At 37.3% G+C, this 24,453-nt stretch overlaps 1 protein-coding gene across 14 annotated transcripts in view; it reads right to left on the reverse strand.

Annotated features, from left to right (window-relative positions):
- HDAC9 (histone deacetylase 9) overlaps positions 1-24,453 on the reverse strand; it is a 462,548-nt gene that overhangs the window by 118,777 nt on the left and 319,318 nt on the right. For 13 of the 14 annotated variants that reach the window (XM_039550208.1, XM_039550200.1, XM_039550207.1 and 10 more), the window contains 3 exons: positions 24,146-24,279; positions 16,872-16,992; positions 11,415-11,464 (listed from right to left, as the gene is read on the reverse strand). In XM_039550208.1, the coding sequence (XP_039406142.1) occupies positions 11,415-11,464; positions 16,872-16,992; positions 24,146-24,279 (305 nt within the window). The remainder of the gene's footprint in view (positions 1-11,414; positions 11,465-16,871; positions 16,993-24,145; positions 24,280-24,453) is intronic. The other variant, XM_039550209.1, reaches the window with a different exon arrangement.

Here is a 24,453-nt window from a genome sequence, read left to right on the forward strand (position 1 = left end):
AAAATTACAGCTACTAGTTGGCCCAGTTGTCAGGCTGTATATGAAATGCAGCTCTAAAATCCTACTGATACGCTTTTCTTTATTCCTGTGAGATGAAATGGTTGGATTTTATACAAGTAAAGGGAATAGGATTAGACACTGTGGTTTCTGGTTCTATTGCATGTATATATCACATATATCTGACAGCCTATCTATATGCTGACTATGCATGAATTTGTGACAAATGTGATGCTTTCTGAATCACAGACTATGACGAAGTCAGATGGAATTTTATAAGAGGTTATTTTTGTTCAAGTGCTTTGGAGCAGCCAAAGAATTCAGTGCAAAACCTATCTGGATTAGGATTGTTTTTCAGAAAATGTTAAACAAAATTTACAGAAAATGCAGCATTTGTAGCTGAATTCTAACACAGAATCTTAGCCTTTTTTCTGTTTAATTTTGTATATTACTTCTGTTTAGGAGTCCTTCAAAAATTGTCAAGATAGAAGAATGTTCTGAATTTAAACAAATGAAAAAAAAATTTTTTAAAGCATCAAAATGTCAGTGTTGAACTATGAGAATACTACATATTTTATTATCAAAAATCCTATCACTGCTACAGCTCTTCAAAGAAGAAATGTGCATGATAGCGCCAAGAGCCAGAGAGCACGAGCCCTATCCGAACACTGACTTTCTAACACACATATGGATTTACTTCACTCCCAGTTTCCTGAATGAGCAGTGTAGGTTGCAGACTTTTTCAAGCACATCTAGTATAGCTCAATCATTGGCATGTGTAGCAAAGCTAATACTCTGCAAAGCTACAGATGATAGAAATTAAGCTACCTGTCCCTGAAGTGGATGTGGAGGCATTAAAGAGGAAGGGAATGACTTAAGTGAAAAGAAATGTGGGTAACTTCTCCCGACTGAATGCAACTTATATTTCAAGCCCTGTGTCCAGAAATTTTCTGCTTTGCACTACAAAAAAACTTGATATTAATGCTTCCTGTAAGAAGTATCTGTGTGATAATGCCACTTCCACAAGGAAGACTTTAAGCATACTCAGAACAAGCTAAGAAAGAAGAAGCCTTACAGCAGAGACACTTCAACAGACAGAAAGCTTTTACTGTAACCCCTTTTGGGCTGGAAATTTTCATTTTAAGGAAGACTGACTATAATGTTTGAAAGTTACCAACTCCTTATGCTGTGCTCAGATTGTGGAATGTGTGAAAGCAGTGAGGAAGGATATGGCACTACACCTGAGGGAGAGATTGCTTACTTAAAGATCTTTCTGAAATCACTGCAGTTGACAAAACTGGAAATGTTCCTTCTCCTACTATTTGAATTTATCTCGAACCTACCTCAGAGGGGCAAAAAAAGGAGTGTGAATAATAATGCTAAAGCATTTCTAAAATAATAACTGAGGTTTTTTTACCTGTCCCTTTCCCTGCTACTAAACCTCTTCATTCCTCATCTTTTATTTCAGTCCTCTTGTCTCCAGAAACCTCCTGGGATCTGCCAAGTGGTCATTGTATCACAGTTCTACTGACCAGAGATGCTGCTCACAGTCTGACAAACCTTTCAGTTTTTTACACCCTGCGTGATGTATTCATCTGTGTGAGTTATTTCTCTTTCTTAAATTATTGTAATACGTACCCACTGATAACTATATGACAATATAAAATAGAGCCCAAGCTGCTGCTTTGGGATGAATTCAAAGCATCCTAGAACTTTCTCTGCCCACCCCTCCTCCCACCCACAAACACACAACTTGTGATTTAATGTAAATCCATTTTATGCAGTGGAATTCTGATTTTCCTCCTAGGAGGAATTAAAAATACGCTGAATTGCTCATCCTGCTCTGGATACTCTGCACAATTACTGCCATCATTAAAATCAAAACCAGTCCTCTTGGAATTATCACACGTCCCCACAAGAGATACTCTACTTTCAGGTCAAAAAAATACAATCTGTCATCTACTTGTTCGTGGAAACTTTGACCTGTGATGCTCCTTTGATGGCAGTCCTTGTATTCTATGTGTCCAATATCCTGGACAACAAGCAGTTCTTTACAGTAGTTTGAAGGGCTTCTTTGCCCTTTCTTTAAAGGCATCTTCTTGGATGGAAGTTAATTAAGTATGCATTTCAGATGGATACATTTCAACACAAATCTAGAAAAACAACTATGTTTAAAAGATTCTATCCTTTGACATAAGTGGTTATAATACTGAGAAGTAAATAAAATCTGGTCAGCTAACAACAGTGTAGCTATATGCAGTAAACAAACTGATTAAGAATATCTGACAAATAATACTGTAGAGTACTGACATCCTCAGTGATACTGAAATTTAATAAAACTTATGTGTTGCAGAGAAAATTCTTGTGTTTTAGCTTTAAAAGCATTCAGAGTCTCACACTCTTTCACTTATGCCAGAGCAAACATGTTTCTATCACTGGGTTTTTTTAATTTCCTGGCTTGAAAACAGAAATTAAATATTTTTCTGAAGTGTTCCAGCTTCTAAAAATTGTGTGGCATTTCAGTATCACTTCCAGCAAGGAGTCTGTCATTCTTAGACACTGTTGGTGCCAGCTAATGCTACCGCGTAAGTTTGGAGTATTTTGCTTCTGACCATGAGCAGTGCGGCTTCCCAGGTGTCACGCTCATAGCTCTCACCTCCCACTCTTACAGATGTCCTGGTGATCATTCATCACCTCTGTGATTTCCACTAGGAAGCAAAAGGTCCTCAACGTGCTTCTCAGCTGCTGTTTCATCTCACCATGACTAAAGAAGCGAAGGTGTACTCATCATCTCCAAGGAACAACTTCTAATGAATGGCCTGTCAGCCATGTCACTCGTTAAGGAACAAAGGAGGAAAGGTTTGCATGGCTGACGCCTTTTCCATAAATCCCAGATACAGGAAGTGTGTAAAAGTGTACTGCTTTAGGAAAAATATGTACAGTGAGCTTCCTTTATTTTTACTGCTGTTGCAGCTGTGTCAAAGATTTTTTCTGTCAAAGGCATTTCCAGCTGTTTTGATCTAAAATGCCTGCCATAAGGAGTACCCAGAATATCAGCTTTTCATATTTTCTTGCCTACCAGTGTGGTTTACAAATAAATTGTGAAGGGCATGTGATCTTTAGGCTCCAGCAGGCTGAATAATTCAAAGGATCATCACAAATCATTGCTTAAACAAAAACCATGGTATTCCCTTAGTCTTGCATTGACTTCTGTGTTTGAATAATTCCAGTAGGAGAACTTACCAGTAATAGTATTTATGGAAAAGGACTTCTAAAAATAGTTTTAAAGGCTATTAATTCTGACTCCAAAAACCTCTTTCCAGGCTTTCTTCAAGGACAAGGAATGTGGGCAATACACAAACCAATTGTATGTAGAATACTTAATGTCTTTCAAGTTTTGCCTGCCAATAGTGAAGTAACATGAAAAGCCAATCAAAGCCAATTTTCAGAAAATATTCAGTAAAAAAATTAATTATTAATTAATTTTTTAATGCCTAGCAGAGTTACTGATGTTGGTAGTCATCCCCTGATTTAAATGCAGCGCCCTCTCTGTAAAAACAAAATTCATCTTAAAGTTTGTAAAAAACCTAGTAAATATGTGAGGTCTGTATTGAAAAATAAGTAGCTTTGTATTCAAAATGAGAAGCATAAAAAATCAGTCTTAAGTCAAGCTGAATCCTGAATAGAATAGTATCTCAAAAAGAAATAGTTTTACTTGGTTTCTCTTTAACTTTTATGACAGACATCCAGAATCTCAAGGTCTCATAAAGCATACATTAGACACTGTAAAGGATCTCAAAACCTTAGTGAAACAGTGATGTGTGGATCATTGGTAGGGGGAATGGAGGGAGGATAGCATGGATTAGATGTGGATTAGTACTTGTTTTTAGAAAAAACTCATAAATAAAACACTTAGGCCCAGATTCAAGTCTCAGATATGTGGCGTATATCACCAGATGCTTGTAAAAAATGTTACTGCACTTTCAGACCTAGCCCTAAGTACTCTATTAATTTAACTTGACATTTGTTTTAGTAGTTAATGGGTTAGTGTGTGAAAATGCTTGTGCAACTGCCTTCTTATGTTTGATCTTCCAGCTTCCAGGAGTTTGTAGACAAGGAGATACAGCAATGTATAGTTGGTTGTAATGCATACAGAAATGCATTTACAGAATGCAGTTACAGAAAATGCAACTTTGTGCAAAATTCAAGCCTTATTTTTAAAAAGTTTCATCATTTACTGCTGAAGACATTAAAACATAGTATTTCAACTTTCTGCCTGGATGTAGGTTATGTTAGAGGCCACTGTGGGGCTACACTAGAACCTGGTGTTTATTCAGATAAACAATGCATGAACATTTGCTCTTCAGAGTGCTCTTCTGTCCATCCTGGAGTTAAATTCGGTCGATAAGCACATGATACATTTTTAAAGTGCAAATGTGAATTCTTCTTTAATTACAGAATTACCATCAAATCTGTGTGTGTGTGTGTGTGTGTGTGTGTGTGTGATTAAGTCTGGGCAGAGTGAATAGTAGTAGTAGATTGGATAGGTACTCTTCCACTATTTATGTTTAACATACCTGTGAGTATTTATATATATATGTATATGTATATATATATGTGTGTATATATATATATAAAATGTTTCCTATTCTGGCAAATAAGAAGGCTTCTTTGCATAATGTTTGTCTTTGGCAACACAATAGTTTTTAGGAAATGCAGAAAATTAGGTAAGACCTTTAAAGATTTGACTTTACAGTAGTTCATTAACTTCCTGTTATAATTTTCATTAACTTCCCAATAATTTTCTGTGATCTGTGCACTGTATCTTTGTTTAAAAATTTAATCTGGTTGAGTAGCAAGGGAAAAATGTCCTTTGTTAAAAGGGGAAAAAAATTGTGTGAGGCACCAAATTGTGTATTTGGCAAGTTGTCAGATTGCCATGCCTGAGCTTTCTGTCCTTGCCTGCTGCAAGTAAAAGCATTCTGGGACTATTGTAGAACATTGTATTGTGCCTGCAGCAATACCAAAGAACTGTGTCTCTCAGCTGAACAGTTTTCACCTCTCACCGAAACATCAAGCTCTGTGGTAGATGGCACAGGGCCACCTCAGTGCCACAAAATGCCAAGAATGGGACAAAATATCTGCCCTGACATGTGAAGAAATGTTTTCCTTTTTTTGTGGCCATGGTGTTGATATGCTAAATGTGGCATTCCCTCCCTGCCCAGAGATGAGACGCACTTGCACTTTACAGAACCAGAGATGAAGTCTGTGTACCTCAGTAAAGGAAGGCTGGCTGTTTTCTGCTGTGGTCATCAAAATTCACCTTATCACACTTGTTTTTTTTTCTAAAATCAATGTGCCTAAAATTTGAAACTTAGTTGTTTCAAGTCTCTGTCAATAAAGGAAATCAAGCACCTCCAGTCAGTTCTTCTGATCTTAGGTAGTACCACTCCTGTTCTAGTGATGCCTGTGGCTTTCTAATGCCAGTACATAAAGCTGGACAAGGGAGTCTTCAGAGAGCTGTTGTTCTGCACTGAAAGTTAATTAAATATGCAGATTTTATCTTAATTCACTATTTTTTCTTTAGACAAACCTCTGACTCTGGCTCTGGTTCCATCCCCAGTGGCCTTAAATTGCCTTGGGGTGGTACCAGGGTGGCCTTATTGATCACACATTTTGTAGACGTCTGCAGAAAATATCACAGTCAACACCATGTAACTGTGAGTCCTAAATAGTCTGCAAGATATGTCAATTAAAGTATAATCTGCTTGTTGTTTTGAATAAATCTTGGTATTTCTTAAGGAATGGTGTAGCTGACAGGCTTAGGGGGTAAGTCCTTCATTCCTAGAAGCCTTCTGCAGTGTGTTCCAAAATGTAACTGGCAAATTTCAATAGGTTAATGAGTCAGGTAAGTAATTTAAAGTATTAGGTGAATATATTAGCACCATGGTATATTAATGATTTCACAGTGGAAGACTTAATATTGAGTAAATGAGCTTCTAGGAATTACAGATTGCTTTCCCAAACCTGGGAAACAGATATACTTTTTGTTGAGAAGAGTATATCTATTTTTGGTACAGCCTGGAATATAGAGGGAAGACACAAGTTAATTCTAATGTCTGTGTGGAGGTGGTGGTTCATTTGAGTGCCCAGACTGTAGGCAGTCTAATTTCTCTACAGACACATTTGTGTGCAGATATAAGGAAAGACACCTAAGCAGCCTGGAACCTAAACTTGCTACAAGAAGGCAATGCTACTGCCAGTATTTTCGTGATTTTTACACTGTTATACCATGGTAATGGAACCAGGTTGGTACCATTAGCTCTTATAAGAGGAATGAAGAGTCATAATGTGTAAAGGCTGAAAATTCTTCCTGGGCACAGACTGAGAAGATCAAGGGAAGAATGAGAAGCAGGAAAAACCAATCTGCTTCCTGGATGACTTACTAAACCTGTGTACTAGTAAAATCTTGCCTTTCTTATTGCTTTTCTTCCTGTGTGGTCAGGACAGAAAGTAGCACCATCAGCTGCCACAGCAAGGAATGGCAGGAAGAAATTTAAGATTCAGAGAATATTAATGTTTTTTAAGTTTTGTAAATATGTTGAGAGATTTTATAGCTATAAATTTCTTCTCTTGGTAATTAAAGGCCAAATTGTTTTCTGATATGGAAGATCTAAGTTACACTTCAGTTTTTGAAAAAAGACCAGCTTATCCCAGCAGAAACATCATCTCTGTTTTACTGCTGTAACAGCAAATTTAGAGGAAATGCAATGGAGATTCCATAATATGTACAAGCCACACTCACCCATTCAGATGGCTCAATATTTAGCCCAGGAGCCACTCTGTTCAGCTCACTAAAATTAATTCTTCTGAAGTGTGATTTCTTGCAGGGTGGCGTTCTCCCCCAGCTCCTCCTCTTGCAATTTAAAGGTCTGACTTTACGCATTACAGGTTTGGAGCAGTGTCTTTGGTGGGGAGGATGGGGGGAGAGCAGGGGGGATTGGATAACTGCCCAATTTCATATGATAAAAGTGAAATTCTCTTCTGTCTGCAGGACAATCCCCAGGGAACAACGTATGAAACCCAAACTTAAATAAAATCATATCCTGTTTGCAAACATCATATTCCCTTTGCTTCTCAGTAATCTGGACCCATAAACCCCAGCACAGCTTGAGAGCCCATTCCTCATCTAAACAAATGCCATAAGCCCCTTTATACTTTTACAACCATGTCAGAAAATAATATTGACTGCCAATAGTGATGTGATTGGAGTTGCCTCCTCTGAGCCATAAAAGAAGCAGTCTGTTATCAATTTCTCTAAATGCATCAAGGGAATTATGGGTCGGTTCAGTTCCAAGTTATAAATGACAATTCAAAAGCCGCAGAAGTGTTTGAAGCTGGGAGCCGATGATGACATTATCATAAAAGCCTGCTCTTCTTTGCTTTTGTGGGGTTTTTTGCCTATCAACTAGACAAAAAAATATGGCTGAGAAATGACTTCAAGATTTCTTCACACAGCAGCAGGTCAAACAGGCAAGAAAACAATCACTATTTTTAGTGACAGACTGAGACAAGGAGATGAAACTTGCTCCCATTAAATGTAGATTTCTTCTTCTCTTATTGTCATTTTCACAGCACAACAGGAGAGGAATTGCAATAGATGGATACATTGATCAAATGATCAGTTATAGCTCTAGTGGCCGTTTACAGATGAAAAATTGTGGAGCAGTCTGACAATCCACAGAACCAAAATGTAATTTGTGATTATTCTCCCCATTTGGCCACTTCACCTGTAATCTACCCACCTCTCCTGGAAAACTTTTCACATTCCAAACCTCTGACCAGCTGCAAGAAACCATCTCTTTTTATTAAAACTGCTGGCCATAGAGCTGCTAGTCTCTCTCCAACACAAAGAATTTCATCCCCCCGGTATTAGAATTCTTTAACAACAGTTGGTTCTGGAACAAGGTTAAGCTTGAAAAGAAAAAACAATAAAAAGCATTATTGCAGGAGGGAGATCCCATATTTCAGCGGATTTTATACTCCTGACCTTGGATAGTCCTCTGATAAAAAATCAACCATCATTTAAAGAAAACCTGTTATGTGCAAATTTAGGATGCTAGTTTAGACTTTTTTTTTTCCTCTCTTTGTGAGATCTGTTCAGTTTAGCTGTACAGTACAGGTGAAACAGATTTCTACTCCTAGATAAGAGACCTAATTATTACTTATATAGTTCCTTATAAAACTAAAAAGTTTATTGTTTGATTTCTTCTGAAAAACTAACATATACTAAGCCATATTCACCAATGACTCTAACATAATCGATCCCTAGCACTACTTAAAAGAAGATTCATATGGATGAAAAATTTACGAAATGAGTAAACAGTAGTTTTACATGCATTATTTTCACTGCTACAAAAGATTTAGTGCCGTGATGGAAAAGGATCAGAAAATATTGGTTATGGACACAGACTGCCTCGTTTGCTTTTCAAAATTCTTGAAACAAACTTTCTTTTATTATAACTCTAAGTAATGTCCAAAGAAGAGGATCCCAGATGTTAACTGCAGTTTTAGAACAGAGATAACAAAATCAATAATAGAATAGAAGTCAGGGTTACAGAGGTTAGTTGGACTTTTGTTTGTGAACAATAAAAGCCCATCAAGTGATCATGTCTTCAGTGTTTGGGAAGTCCTAGCTTCCATTCCTTGATCCAAGAGCAGTTTTCATTCTGTTCAGTGATTCTTTCACATCAAATTTATAAGCTGTTTGTGGAACAGGGCCTCAGAACTAGGACTTGGCAGTATTTATAATTGTATATGCTAGGTAGATCATAGCCTTAGGTACATGGGCTTTATCCTACTTATGGATAAAGCCTTACTTGTCCGGTGCTCTTTCCAACAGTACCATGGTGTGAGGGTCCCCAACCAGAAATAATATTTGCTCTCTTTTGTGGTAGCAACACCCACTAAGACGTGGGGTCTCTGATATTAAATCCAGCCTGGGAGTGGAGAGAACTGAGCCTAGGTTTCCCATCCCCTGTATGAGTAGTCTAACCACTAATCTATTTAATAGTAGAGCTGCATAGTAACAGCCAGCAAGGTCCCCGTATGGTTAGAAGACAATAGGGTCAAAGAGCTCTGAAAGCCCTCCTTCCAAAGGCAGTCATAAAGTCTCCTGCAAGAATGGAATTTTTTTTCTTAACACTGTTTTATTATATTCTGTAGCAAACAAGTAATGATGCAAGCATGGAAGAAAAAATATACAACAAACAAAAAAAATTTAAATTCTTCCATCCCTCCCTAAAATCTTTGCGTGAACTATTCTTCCTGCTTTACATTGATTACTGCTTTATACCTCTCAATTGAGAGTTACTAAGTAGCAATATTTTTTGTTTCTTTCCACCATTATTTCTGAAAGTAACCTTAAGAATTGCTTTTCACGTAGTTTGAAGCAGCTCCCTTTCCCAAAGCTCGTCTTAACCAATCGACAGCTAAGTATCACTGAAAGAAAGCTCCTAATCTGATTATTTACCTTGAAAAAGGTCATAACCCATTCCTTTAAAAGAGCCCCACAGCAAGCCTGACAGTAATAACATATAGAAAGGCAAACCAACTAGAAAATAAATAAATAAAAGATCAATTTCTACAACATGTTCTTTAATCCAATTTCCATGAATTTAAATAAGAAATAAAGCACACAGACTGGGGGGAAAAAAAAGTGTAGATTAATTTAAATACTTAAAAAAATGAAGCTATACTGAGCAATTCTGACTTGTGTTAGCTTTAGAATGGAAAACATACTGTCACTAGTTGGAGGATTTCAAAGCACATATCTGGTCATGATTTCTTAATACCACAATGACCTGTTTCATAGAAAAATTGTGTCCTTTACTTTCAAAGACTGCCATGGTCTTGTTTGCTATCCAAAGCCCTCAAATAGATTTTTTCGAGCAATTTTACATAATCTTTTTACTCAGAAGCCTGAACATCCTTTCTGAAGTTCATTAAATTTTTGTTCAATTTTCTCTGCATCACCAGTGTGAAAAATTACCTTTTTCATACACCAGTGTGTGCATATATGTGTGCATGTGTGCACACAGTAGTTTACAGAGGTGCACATGCACACACATGTCTACATATCAGTGTGTAATGTTGGCTGAACCACATACAGAAATGATGCTCAGGTTTCCAGATTGGCAAGTTGCTAGTCACCAACTTCCAAATTTTAGGCAGAATCTTCAGCAAGCTAAGCCCACAGTGAAGGAGGGAATGATTACAACTTCCTGATTCCTTTTTTCTTAAGTCATAATTCAGAAATCCACAAAAATCACAAATTACTGAAGGTTAAAATGCATTTTTTTTTTTCTTTTTTTCTTTTTTTTTTGTGTGTGTGTGTGTTAAAACCTTACAAAATGAGTATTTCTTCTGTCATATAAACATAGTAGTATGGTATGGAGTTTATGCTTTGTGAAGAATAAAAGTAAATAAATCTGTATAAGGGTGCACTGGAAGTTGACCTCCAGAGATTATGCCTTTATGTCTGCTCAGACTATTCAGAGAGATACTCAGAGAATTCACTGAGAAACAGTAAAAGGGAAGTAAAATATATATCAGCCATCCAGCCCACTGATACCTAGAATATTATCATTTCACTTTGACATTGATGACATCAGTAAATAATGGACCCAGTTGGACCAAAAGCATTAAATACTTTTGTGTGAAAAATTCATATATGTGAAAAATTATTTCTCCTTGGCATTATCTTCACTACAATTTAATAGGAGCGTGATACCAGTATCAGAAATTCTACATGGTTTTCAATAATTTAGCTTTATTCTTTTACCTAGTGTTGCAACATATTTCTTTCTGCAGATTTTTGTCTACTGTGTCCCAATACGAGCTTGTCTTTCAGGATGAATCCATTTCAATCCATTTCAAAACAGGACATAAAAATGCTCACATAATTTATTACTTTAACAGTACCCAAGTTATTGGCTAGCAGCTAGTGAGCCCTTTTCATGCTAAATATTAGCTTTGGCAACTTTTTTGTCCTTTCAGAGAAGTGTGGAGCCATATTTACTTTTCAGCAGTACACAAAACAACTTCTCCAAAGCTTATTATGCTGTAACAATTGCGCCCATGTTACTTTCCTCAAGGAAAGAGCTCATGTAAAAACCCAAAGTGGGATAACTGGAAATGGGCACATTTCCACAAAATTTGTTCCTAACTGTTCCATTTGCCTCTTGTAATGTGCTGTTTTCCCTGTCTGTGAAAACACAGTGCAATAACGGCTCATGTTTCATCTTTACATTTTTTATCAGCTTCTGAAGACTTTGAACTGATAGTGCTAGAGAATTAACCAATGAACACATATGTTGTGTGCTGTCCCTTTTGTGAAAAAGCAAACATCTACTTACCCCAAGTCCCCCACAAGGCAACAAGGAAAAGAGTTTTTGAGACACGTTTCCTATATATTAAAGAAAAAAAAAACAATAAGCATCATTCATCAAAAAGACATTTAAATACTGGAAAAGTATTTCCTTACTCTTTACAGTAATTCAGATTTCATTATTATTATCACTATGACAATGCCAGATACTAGTACAAAAAATAATCGTAATACCTAGAAATCAAATCAGCCATGGGATGTTTAAAGTACTACTATGCAACAGTGACAAATTTGAAGACTGTTAAGCAGTTTCAAAGGAATATAACAATCAAAATTCCACAGAAAATCACTCTGAACTAGGGTGACTAATCATCCTGATATCTGTAGCTGATAAGCAGCTAGTCTAAGCTTCCTCTCAGCTTCTTCTCCAGCCCGAGGAGTGAGGCAGGGACCTCCACCCAGCCTAGATAACTGATGGGATAAATTATGCTTGAGAAGTACCTGTTTCTTTTCACTGACAACAGAGGGAACCACATTAAGTTTACGTGAAACTGATAACTAATTTCTTAGCTTTTTCCCTTCAAAAGAGTTTCTCCTTTGAAAATTGCAGCATTAGTCTCTCTTATCTATGTAAAAATGCTGTTTTCTTCATTTACATCAGTGATTGTATTAATAGTTTGAAAAGATAACTTGAAACATTATTTTTTTCAGTATTATTCAGTAAATATATGATACTAGAGGAAACAAAAACTTAATAGGCTTTAGAGTAATTTCTAGCTAATTCTACTCTATACATTAGCTAATATGGTAGGGTTTATCTAAATACTTACACTCACATTTTATTCATTCATATTTTCTTTTTTCTCTTTCTTTCTTTTTTTTTTTTTTTCTGGTACTACTAAACTCACTGTTTATCTTGATAACAACAATATGAAAACCGGGTAAGGATCTCAGGATTTGATGCAGTTCCTATCCCTGTGTGTAATCTGATCCTAAGGCAGCTGTGGGAGAGAACATAAGCTTTTCCCCTGCCATATCACAGAGCTGGCTTTGTAACTTTGCCATCTGGAGGAAACATTAGATAGTGAATCACTTGAGTTACCTAGAGGAGTCACTCATTGTTATGGAAGGGGCGAATGCTGCAGTTACTCATGTTTAGCAGGTGCCAATGAAATGCACAAAGACAATTATAAGCCATCATCTTTGAAGTAGGAGACACCAGACTGCAAGGTCTGGGATGAAGAAAGTGCTTTACACTTTGAGTAAAATCCAAGATGCATTTTTACCCGACTAGAGGCCTTTGATCAGTTTGCACAGTGTGCGAGAGAAGCCAAACAAAACCTCCTGTGGAGCTACCAGGGGAAATGCAGGTGCAGCAGCTATGCAGAGTATTCTCATACTGTGAGTCCTGATGGCCCCAGACATGCAAGGAAATGTTGGCTGCAGGAGATTGTCAGAGTAGAGGTGCAAGTAGGAGTTTCCAGATTTCTTGCTGAGCAGATCCAGGGACCAATTTTTCACTTTTTACTATGGGGAGGATGAAAAAGTCTTGAGCAGATAACAAAAAAATTAGTGCTGCTAAAGTGCCAGGAGACATTAATGGAAATATAAGGTGTAATTTGAGATAAAAAAAGGCATTTATAGATTATTGAATGACGTTTTTTCTTAAATTCCGTGGCAGAGTTGGGACATAAGAGGGAACAGATGAATTCTCATTTATCTCTCTGCATCCTGGCACATTGTGCCTGGTAAACACTATTAAAAACAATAAACACAAAGTAAAAACAGAAAAGCAGATGGTGAGGAAGACACTAAAATCAAATCAGAAGATAGTACGAAAACTGGGGAAAACAAGCACGTAAGCCTTTTCAGTGTATCAAGAGGCTTGCAGGAATACTCGCTTCTTATTGCATGATGGTTTGAAAAATAGTAGTTGCCAAACTCTGAAGAACAAGAAAAACATTGAGATTTCATGAAAAGAACAGTGGGGAAATGTTGGACTAAGAGAAATTGAGACCATCACTTAGCTAGCCTCATGAAAAAGGAAGGCTCACAATACTTTGCCATAAATGAAAATCAATAGCAAAAAGCTACTCTGAAAATGAATTGAAATGAGAATTTCCCACAATGTTTGAAGTTGATGTCCCAGAAGATATTGGGGTACTTCAAGTAAGGTAGAAGACAAATTCTAAATAATCAAATATTTTTGACTTAGCACTAGGGCAGAAGTAGTCACCAGCACTTTGGAGTTGGTACAACCATTTACTGATAGAGCTAGAAATGTTCCAAGATTTGTATTCTAGAATATCAAAGGCAGTAGAAGCTAGTTTGTCAAAGGTGCTGAGGCACCCATCACTGACTAAGGTCAGGCCCCTACAGAAGTCAAGGAAGCTGCTTGGGAGGTTGATGACTGGGGACCAAGAGTCTGATGAAATGAGGAAAAATTATGAACGAAAACTCACTTTCAAAAGAAAATAAAAAAAAAACAAATTAAAAAGTGTATTCACTTTTTAACCTGATTATTCTCAGTATCATCCCTCAAGAGCAAAGCCATTTCAGCTAAGTGTTTATTTCTTCATTAATTTGAAATTGGAATTGCATGGATGCTTTCTGATGCATCTTTTAGTTGCACTCTAATTACTGACTCACTGTCGGATGTGTTGACAGTGTGTTTCGCACTTTTACAAACTTTTAATAGTAGGAAACTTGACTTAGAGTGACAGTTTCTTAATGACAGTTGGATTGAGAAAAAGGAAAAAATATTTGTAATAAATGTTTGCTGTTTGGCCCTTGAATTCATATGAGGAGATTTGTAAGGTTGGATGCTGGTACGTGAAGCCATAATGTGATGTGATACCTAGTCTGCAGATCAGTTTCCTTTGTGTCAAGACAATGGTAGTGCAACATAACAAGTTGCTTATCACGCAGTAAAATACATCAGTCCAAAACTTAACTGCACAATAGTGCAGAAGTTGAAGTGGTCATTTGGAATAGCTGCATTTGTAGACCCCGATGCAGGGAAAATAAAGCCAAGAGTTCAAGCAAGTTAATACTTGTAAACCATTAGGAATAGATGAATTTGTGTGTAAGTCTCATTGATTCCAATAGTTTCCAGTCATGCTGTTCTGCAGTCTTCCAGAACAGCCTTTTTTTCTTGAACAGGGAAACTGAATTAAGCATTTATTGACAAGCAGCACATTACTAGCCCGAGGCATACTTAAATTTCATTTCTTCAGGTGTTTCTTTTCTTTTTGAGAGGTACAGAAGCTGCTTGTTAGCAAAAAAAAAAAAAAAAAAAGTGCTTCAGACAAAGCAGATGCACTCTTCAGAAGAGGAACAGGAAATACAAACACTATTCTGGAGCATAAGTGGAGGATAAATGGTGACTCTGCATTTTTCATTTTTGGATGGGTAGACAATTAAAGAAACAAAGTAGGTCCTACTTTTCATTAGGATGCAAAGCCATCATTCGATGGAACTATTTCTTTAGAAAAAATAATACACTTGCACTGAAATAAATATTTTCTGAGAAAATGTGGTTATTGATGATATTTTTTGTGAGAAACATTTTCTTTAGATTTTTCTCCCTTGGGACATATAATTTGAATTTCTGTAGTATACAAAGGCATTAATTTTAGTGTCGGGAATGGTTAGGTTCAACCTCACTGAAATGGGGACAACAAAATCAGGAGCAGTCACACTATATTTTGGAAAAATGTAAGAGACAATTAAGTTCCTTTATCCAAGAGTCTGGAAGCCCAAATGATTAGAGCTTCCAGCCAGAAAACAGACACATGCAAAAGCATTTGGGAAGGGTGTTTTACTGACTTATGTCTTGGTAAAAGGCCATGTGAGATGCAAGAAGAAAATATCCTAGAAACAGAGAGAGAAAAGGGCATTGAGCCAAGGATACGCTCAGAATATATTCTAAGAGTGTGATCTTGATATAAACTTAGAGAATAAATGTTTTGGACTAAGCGTCTAATAAAAAAGGCAAAGAACGTGCAGTAAGGAACCGTGGGCCAAGAAATGGTTTTCTAAGATAGGATAAACAAAGCTTTCTGCATTCTGTGTACATCAGCAGAAACACAGTTAGGTCATTCCCTCTTAACCTTGTATCTGCAATTGCACACTGCATCCCAGAGGCTGCTCAACCACTGAGATCCAAAATTGGAACGATATTTTATATCACTGTATGTTATATTAAATAACATGAAAATTAAAATGAAATTAATTTATCCCAAGAAAATTTAAATGAAATGCTTGACTGTTTCAAAAAGGAACAATTTTACAATGCTGCTGAAACCAAATAAAAATGTTTCCAAATTTTAATTATGCAGGAATTTAGAATTCTTTCTTGGAAACACCTTTTTTTTAAAGGAGGATTTCTTTCTTAGAAATTCAAGCCCCTAAGAATCTATTGTACTGTAAATATTTTTCAGTTTTCATGTTGCCTTGGCTAAGAAAATGTATAAACCTATATAACACTATGATCTTAGGACTTCCTGAAGCAACAGTCTGCCTTACAGAAGAAACAGCATAAGTTTCCAAAGCAAAATAATTGCTATGTATTACTAGAATTGTGGCAGCAATTTCTTTTGATGGCTAGTGTTATTTTTTGTTTGGGTTGGATTTGATTACATTTAGGAAAAGCCCCACTTCTTAGAAGAAGAGTTATAAAAATAACTGAGAATTAGAGTGTTGCATCCAGTGTGCTGGGACAAAGGCAGGATTTCAGTCACAGATTATTTCCAAAATGTGCTAGTTTTTTGTGTGTTTCTGACAAATAGGCTTGCTTCATGCAACACTACCTCATGCTAATGGCAGAGCTCAATTTAACCCTACTTTTGTATTATAAAAGGCATACACCAAGCATTGGCTGAGCATCAAGATATTTTACATGAAAAACCTGTTCATTTGCGACTATTCTGTATAACCATAGGTGCATTTAATACGTTAAAATATGTTTTTCCCCCTGTCATTCAGAAAGATATTATATCCTGTTATATACTGCATAATAAAAAGGCATTAAAATAAAGCTCACTTATTAGCAAAACTTAGGCATAGTATCTGCAGTCAGAGTGGCTGAAATGGTTGAAATAAAGCAAATGAGAACAGCAAACAAGCAATTCTGACAAGCAAGTGTATCTTAAATTCCTGGTTTCGAATCAAATACAAGGAAGTAGAAAACCAACTGTGTTCAAAATTGCCACTGACCTCCAATGGAGAACAAGCTACAGTAAAAGGTTAACACTGATGACTTTTGAAGCAAATGAGGAGAAACTCGTATCGCTGCTTTCCAGCCGGTGTATTTGGCTAATCTATATTTGGCTTCCATTGTAACATTCTCCTTCCACATAGCAATGCATTTGGAAAAAGTGAATTTTTGTCACACTGCTTGCCAAGTGTTTTAAGCTGACACCAGCTATGACTAATGACAGTGCTGGAATGTGCTGTTCTCAGTAGAATAGAGGCCTGTACAGACCTAGGAGTTTCCTGGGGTCCAGCTTCTGTCTGTTCAGTGGGCTGGTGCCATACAGCAGTGAATGATGTTCAGAGTGAACCAGCTGTATTTCCTCCAGACTGGCTTTTCGACCTCGAATGCGCTGAAAGAAAACAGCAGAGGCCTACAATATTCCACTGACAATATTTAGGGAGGGGGGAAAAAAGTAAAGGTCCGAAATAACATTTAGGATGATTAATAATGGGTTGAAATTGCGTCATGCAGGAATGTGACACTGATTTGTTTATTAAAGTAATGCTATATGAAAAACAAATGCGTGTGTGCTTTATCACAAAGTGCTTCACTTAAGTCTTAGGAGAGTTATCTTAATACAGGGTTTCACATAAAAGAGAAAGAAAAGATTCTGCCTCTTTTCTACATAATATATTAAGAGATACAAACCAAAGGATGAAATATTTCTTAAGTAAGAAATCTGGCTAGAAAAAATCTAATTTAGAGAGCAAAAACTTATTCACACCTGTAAGCTGCAGATGTTTTTGGAATGAGGATTAATGTTTTTTGCATCATTACTAGTACTTGTGATTTATGCTGGTAGGAGGAACATGATCACAGTGAGGAGAGACAGGGAGAAAAAGAAAATTAAACTTTAAATGCTTTAATAACATATTTGTGTATGTTTTTAAATTTTTAATGTGTGATCAATATCCCAGGATCATTTTTGCTGTTACACATGCTGACTCACTTGCTTTCTTACATTTTTGTAAGTGAAGTTTGTCTCTTTAACTGTTTCTCCAGCCTGTATTTGCCCCAAAACCAGATGTAAAAAATCTGGGGCATCTTTCTACAAATCCATTGAAATGTAATCAGTTTAGGAAGGAAGAAAGATAGGAAAGGAAAGATAAAACTAACATTTTCTTATTCAGCATATCTGTTCCTTGTATGTATATGGAGTTACATCTTGTCATAAAAATATTTATTTCTCTGCTTGTGCTACACAGCCTTTGCAGATACAGCAACATGAATCAGATTTGTTCAGGACTGGGCATAATAAGCAGCTCTGTCAACAAAGTTCTGGACCTGAGATCATCTTTCCGGTTGATATTGGATGAAGGGAAGAGAAAACAGCTTGATTTTAAGGTCTTGGACCCTATTTCCAGATCTGGTCCTTGTGAACACCAAAATCTCTCACAGCTTAGGCTGGATCTGTCTGACTCTCAAGGTCTACAGATACACAGGTACAGCAGTTATCTAAGTAGACTACCCTATTTTCAATTAGACTGATTTACCTGTTACAGAAATGCATTTAATTCTAGTTTTGTTGGAGGTTAAATTGTAATTCTTATTGTATCCAACACTTTGTCATACACATTGGAAAGCACCGACCTCTGCACTAGGAAAAGAGAGCAGTATTATGAATATTAAAGAGAATGTGCACGTCAGAAAAAAAGAAGATGCCTGGGGATAGGGGGTTCAGAAGAACCATGCACAATTTATATTGAGTTAAGCAGTGGGAATTTTTTCTGACTAATCAGGATAAATATCCTAAGAGTTAGAGCTAGATGGCTGTGGAACAAGCTCCCCCTCAGGGAAATCGTGGAAGCCCTATTTCTTGCAGTGTTTAAAACTTGACTAGACACAGCAGTGGAAAGAACATTTTAGGGAATGATCCAAGAACTAAATGACTTAATAAACCCTTTTTCATCTCTAATTTCTTCAGGCCTCTCCCAGTCTCACATGAGAATTTGTAGCAGTGCACTCACATCCTTTTAACACACAGTTGCACAATCAAAATCAGCACATTATGTTACTTCATGGAGTCAGTAAACTCTGTAATGGTTCTTCTGGGTCAGATAAAATATTTTCCTTCACAAGTGAGGTGACTGGTAACATTTATTCCTTCATCCATTCTCATTAAGGTCTATGTTTCTAACAAGGTGCTTTAAAATGTATATACCCAATTCTCCATGGCAAAACTGGGAAGGGAGCCTGGGTTTTAGGACAGATAAAATAAATGTATAAGAAAAGTAAAGAGGAATTTTATGAAGGTCACACTGAAGAACCTTGAGCAAAATGCTCACTCTCTGGTCACATATTTTCTACAAGGTATACAAAAACTCTGGGACATGTTTAAGAGAGTTAATAGTCTGGCTTTTTTTGTGTTGAATTGGATGCCGTAGCCCTTTAACTATAAAAAGACACACAGCTAGCCATTATTTTTACAATGGGGTACTCTGCAATATCTGATCTGGAAGAGGTGTCCCAAAGTGGTTTGCCAGCAGCATGCCTCCTACCCAATCTAACCAGTCAAATTCCCTAGGGTAGAAACAGGTTATGCAGAAACCAGTTGGGTGCAGAAATCAAGTAGCACTGAACAGGACACCCCACTCCAGGCATCTCCCCCCAGTAGGGTCCTTGGAGTGCAGCCATCAGCTGAGCTGGCAGAGCCCAGAGCTGCTCTTTCTCCGTGGCTTCTGCAGCTCTTACATCAGCAAGGACATTTACACTGTAGATGGCAGGAGGAAAGGGAAGGGTAAACAGTGCACATGTCTGTGCTCTTTCTGCATTCCTGTCTCCTCATTTAGTGTTCCTTTCATCCTTGCAGTATCTCTGCATATCAATCCCAACGATATAAGGCTCTGCACAGAGGAAAAAAGTGCATTAAAAATTACCTGTAATAATTTCTAAGAATAGTTCTCACACAATGGTGTCAGGATTTAGCAGATCTACACAAGCATATGTCTTAAGTCTGTTGCCAGAGTCTCTCATGTAACTTCAGTTAGGCAAAGTGATCCCTTTTGGCTCTCACTAGGATGAGTTATCAGACAACAGAACATATGCATTTGTATAACTTTACACGTACACTTTTAGACACATCTTTTTTTTTTTGTTTGGAAGTGTCTTTCATAATTTTCATTGACCATGGTAGTATTGAAAACATAAAATGTAACAGAAAATTGGCATAAAACCAACAAAAAAGGAGAAAGCATAGGAGAACAGGTGAACAGTATTTGTTTCATTCCAGAGAATTTGAATAATACATCCACCCATCTACTACATCCTTAGTAGAAGGCAATTCATCCTTTTCGAATGTGTATGACAATTTGTGTGTTGGCTTTGTCCTCTGACATGTGCAGTTCCCTCATCAACAGAAATATTTATACACCTCAGGAGAGCAAAATACTTGCACCTGGGTGCTTTGAAAAATCAGTCTAGAACTAGAAATCCATTGTCCCCACAACGGGAAAATGTTTTCACCTTTCACAGAATTTAAGGTCAAAGTCTGGTCTGTTTAAAAGAGACCATTAAATTTTCACACAGAAAACCTCTATTAACCTGAAGATTTAGGTTAGACTTTCAGCAGAGTAAACTCATGTACAGACAGAGATTCAAGAAGACAAAGGTGATGCTGCCTGTTTCTCTCTGCTAAACTAACAGGAATTGTGACACAGGTTAAGGAATATTTCTCACTCGGTTCTCTCAGTGTAATGTGTTCATTGCCTGTACTGCAGGTTTTTGTTTGGAATTCCTTAGACTATCAAGTTTGTAAACAACATCAGATTTTTTCCTGACTTCATGAGATTTCTCATAGTTGCTCAATTCTTTCGTGTTTTCAAAACTACTCACAGTAACAGGTCTTTTGCCAGTCAGTAAACTCACATCTCTTGCTCTCTCTCCACCACGTGGGAATTGCAAGCATGCCTCTGACACACATGTACCCACAGAGAGATGCATTTATTCTCTTCATGTGTTCTGGTCGTCCAGTGCCTAACGTGGATATGTTAAACACTGAAGATTTTTTTTTCTTAAAAAATGACTTGCTTTTCCTGCGTTATTTTATCTTCAGTGGCAAATTGAGGTTCAAAGAGTGGAATTTTTCAAATATTTAATTTTATGAGATCTGGCAGACTCAACTTTAAATTCTTTCCTTCCCTCCCCTTCAGTCCATGAGATGTTGACAGCAGGAGGTGCAAGGTGCCCCCCTAATCCAGAAAACTACCAAAATTCAGAACAAATTCTAGGCCAAAAAGAAAAATGTTGATGGACCACAGTCCCTACAGGACGTAAAGGTGGGGGCATAAAGCAGGACCATGGCTACATTCTTCTTTTCTCTTCTGAAACAGTGCTGATCACTGTAGCCTAATGTCAGTCATGCGTGCACAAATTACAGCCCCAAAGGAGTTATGTGAATACTTGCTCTCCCTAGAACAAGTGGAAAGTGGACACCCCTACCAAAACATAATTCAGTCCTTTTATTGTCCCAAAGGTAGGGCAGATAGGCATTGCTTCTTACCAAGGGAAAACTGTAAAAAAGAAAGATAATGGATGTTTTTATGCCAATCTTTGCATCTTTTAGCTGCCCCGGTCTGCATTTGATAACTGTCTGTTCTACATCTGTCAGCCTTTAACAAACAGCAAACAGGCATTTCAGCAAACATATATAAAACTTTGAAACTAATACAAAAGTGTTGTCCCTGAATTTTGTTTTTCCAGTACATATATACCAGGACTATAAAAAAATTTCACTATGGGTGTGTGTGTGGATGTGTATATGTGTGAATTACTCTGCTCTCCTACCCTGAACTCAGGGCAGGCACTGGTCTCTCAAATCTGGCTCTCCAGGACTGGCAATAGTCTAAATGTACTTCTTTGTCTTGAGGAAGCCAATGGGGGAATTAATCTATCTGTTTGGAAGAAGAATATGACTAAAAAAATAATCTGAAAGTTATAACTAATTTTTTTGTCTAGCAGAAGTCCTCTAAACTGTTGTTTGAATAATTCTAGAGCACAAATATCTACGACTAGAAAGACAAAATACAGTCTGGAAAAGCAAGTCATCCTGGCTGTGTCTGCAGCAGTAAACTAAGCAGTGCCAGGAAACATTCCCAGGCAAAGTAACACAATCATTTGTACTATTAAATTGCTAAAGTGGTCCTTCACACTGTTTGGCTAAGCAGCAACTAGCACTCTCCCAAACAACTCCCAGACATGGTTTGGTCACTGGCATGGGCCAGGAAGCATTCCTGGTAGTATGAACATGGGCCTTTCCATGCCAGTTGGCTGCAGGGGTAGAGAACAGGCTCAGACACATTTTATTTTGTAGCTTTTGTACAGCTTGTGTACCCCATTCAAACCTCGTTTTGATTTTAGCAAGTTGTATTTTAGAAATAATGGGTATGTATGAGTAATATATACAGGTATATATAAAGGCAATACATTAAGCTTAGATTAGTCTACATTAATTAATCTGTGAACTGAAGTGAGCATGGTGTCAGCCCAGTATGACTTTCACCATCCCATGCCCAGTTAGAGATACCGCTTCTCTGTACACTCAGCCAGTCATCTCTCTATTGCCAAAGACCTGAGCTGTGTGAGAAGAGTTAATCCACACTACAGGATTTAGAAAACACATAAAGCTCCCTGCTAGAGATAACAAGGGTCATATAGATGCAGGTTGCTCATTTTCATAAGGGTTTCTTGTTAGGTTATGAGAATAGGGAGGGCCCCCTAAAGAAGCCTGTGCCCAAGGATACGTACAGTACAAGATAACAAAACCTGAGCTACCTCTGAGTGAACTAGTTTTGATCATAAAACTCCTTCTCAGACAAAGAGTGGGACTGCAGCCCTCCTGTGGGACTACTGTTTTAGTTAGAGGGGAAAAAAGTTCACAGTTACTGCCGAGGATTTCCTAAGTGGCTGCTGCAGGTTGCTGTTGCTAACCTGCCCTTTAGACTTGGTGTATGAGGTAATGCATGTGGCAAAACCTGACCAGTGATTTCCCCACTCCTTCTGACAAAAACTGTGGGAGATTATGTTGAGAAATTATATTAAGAAATGGTAATGTCCATGAGGGGGCATTCAGAATTCAGCAGAAGTGACAGTGCAATTCCCCATGCTTTCACTATGCACTCTCTGTGTGGTATAGTCCAGAAAGCAGCTCGATGGTGGCTTTTTATATATTGGATGGTGCAATAACCATTCCTTTAGTGACAAAAGTTATCTATTCAGCTGAATGACTTTCTAAAGAAACAGAGCACCAATTAAGTGTATCACTGTAGCCTTTCTTATTTTGGAAAGTGAGCAGTTTTAAGCACTTGTTTGATGTCAGGCAAGTGCTAGATAATTTAGGGAAACAAAAGACAGATTACATCACCAAATATAATTCTGTCTCTAGCTACGTAAAAGGATCTAGATAAACACCAGATCTATGCACCAGCTTCACACTGAGACTCCTTAATTTTATCATCAGAGTTTACATTTTGACAACTTATTTCACATTCCAACCTCATTTCAAAGCACACAATTGGAGTCAAAATTAGCTGAATGCAGTTCAACATGAAGTGATTTTTTTTCCTCTCTCCCCCCTCACTAGATTATGCAAGACCTAATAGGCTGTATTTCAGGTTTTGAAATTGTAGAATTGCAAGAGGAAACTCTAAATCTTCCAGGAAACTCTTACACTGCATCCATCTCAAACTAACCTATACCACTTTTTCATTTCACACTTTTTACAGAGCCACACAATAGCTGTTTGTTACTGAAGAAAGCAGTACATAGCAGCACACTGCATTTTACTTATTTTCTCTCTTTTGCCTTTTCTTTATAGTATGGAGTCCTGAGTCAAGAAGGTAACTAGGCTTTATTTTAGTAAAGCACTCAGCTGCATGTTTAACTTAATCTTGAAGTATGTGATCCCCCAGTGAAACCACTCATGTGATATGTGGCCTTTAGGGCCTTGCTGAAACAAAGTCTTCTTGAACACTGGAAAAATTATCTAAGCTTAAAAAAAGAATTAGCCTGTTAGAGTGCTGCCATCTAGTTAGATGAGTGTATACAACAAATCCATTTACAGTGCTTGCCATATCTCACTGCCCAGTACACTGAGCTACCTGCAGAAGGTCTTCAGGGACAATCACTAATAGCTATTCAAAGGGATCTATTGAACCAGTTCCTTTGGGTTTGTAAAAACATAAGGATATAAAGAAAAGTAATTAAACCGAACATAACAGCCCTGGAAATTTTGGGATCCTGCAAAACATTAGCTAATTTTTGCTGAACTTTTGTTTTGTCTGGGTTTTATATTCTGATGTATGTGGATGCATGACACTGTGTAAATTCTTTATTTTCTGGTTGGGAAGTGTGCTTTCCTATAATGCGTTATTTTAATATTATCAGTTAAGACCAAATAATTCCTAAAACAAATTACTCTCTTATTGTAGAAGTAAGATGGGTTTAGGAGTTAATAAATTTGCTGTTTACTTTAACAAGTCAAGTATCTGGTCTTAATTTTTAATTACCTCGCACTTGTTTAGCAACCCAGTTTCTTGCAGCCTCGACCAGATGCTTTGGATTCTTCCAGCGTGTTCGGGGTGATTAGCATAGTTCCCACACATACACTGGTGCTTCAGCATCAGACTGTCATACACAACACCTTCAGCACAAAGCACAATAAGAAACAAATGAAACAAAAGCAAGTTATACTGCTCCCTGTAAGGCATATTTTAGCAAAACTGGATTTTATTTGACAATTAGAGCAAGATGAAAATCCTGGAATAACAGAATCATTTAGGTTGGAAAAGACCTCAGAGATCATTGAGTCCAATCT

Source organism: Corvus cornix, chromosome 2, assembly GCF_000738735.6.
Source record: "Corvus cornix cornix isolate S_Up_H32 chromosome 2, ASM73873v5, whole genome shotgun sequence".
NCBI classification, from domain to species: domain Eukaryota; kingdom Metazoa; phylum Chordata; class Aves; order Passeriformes; family Corvidae; genus Corvus; species Corvus cornix.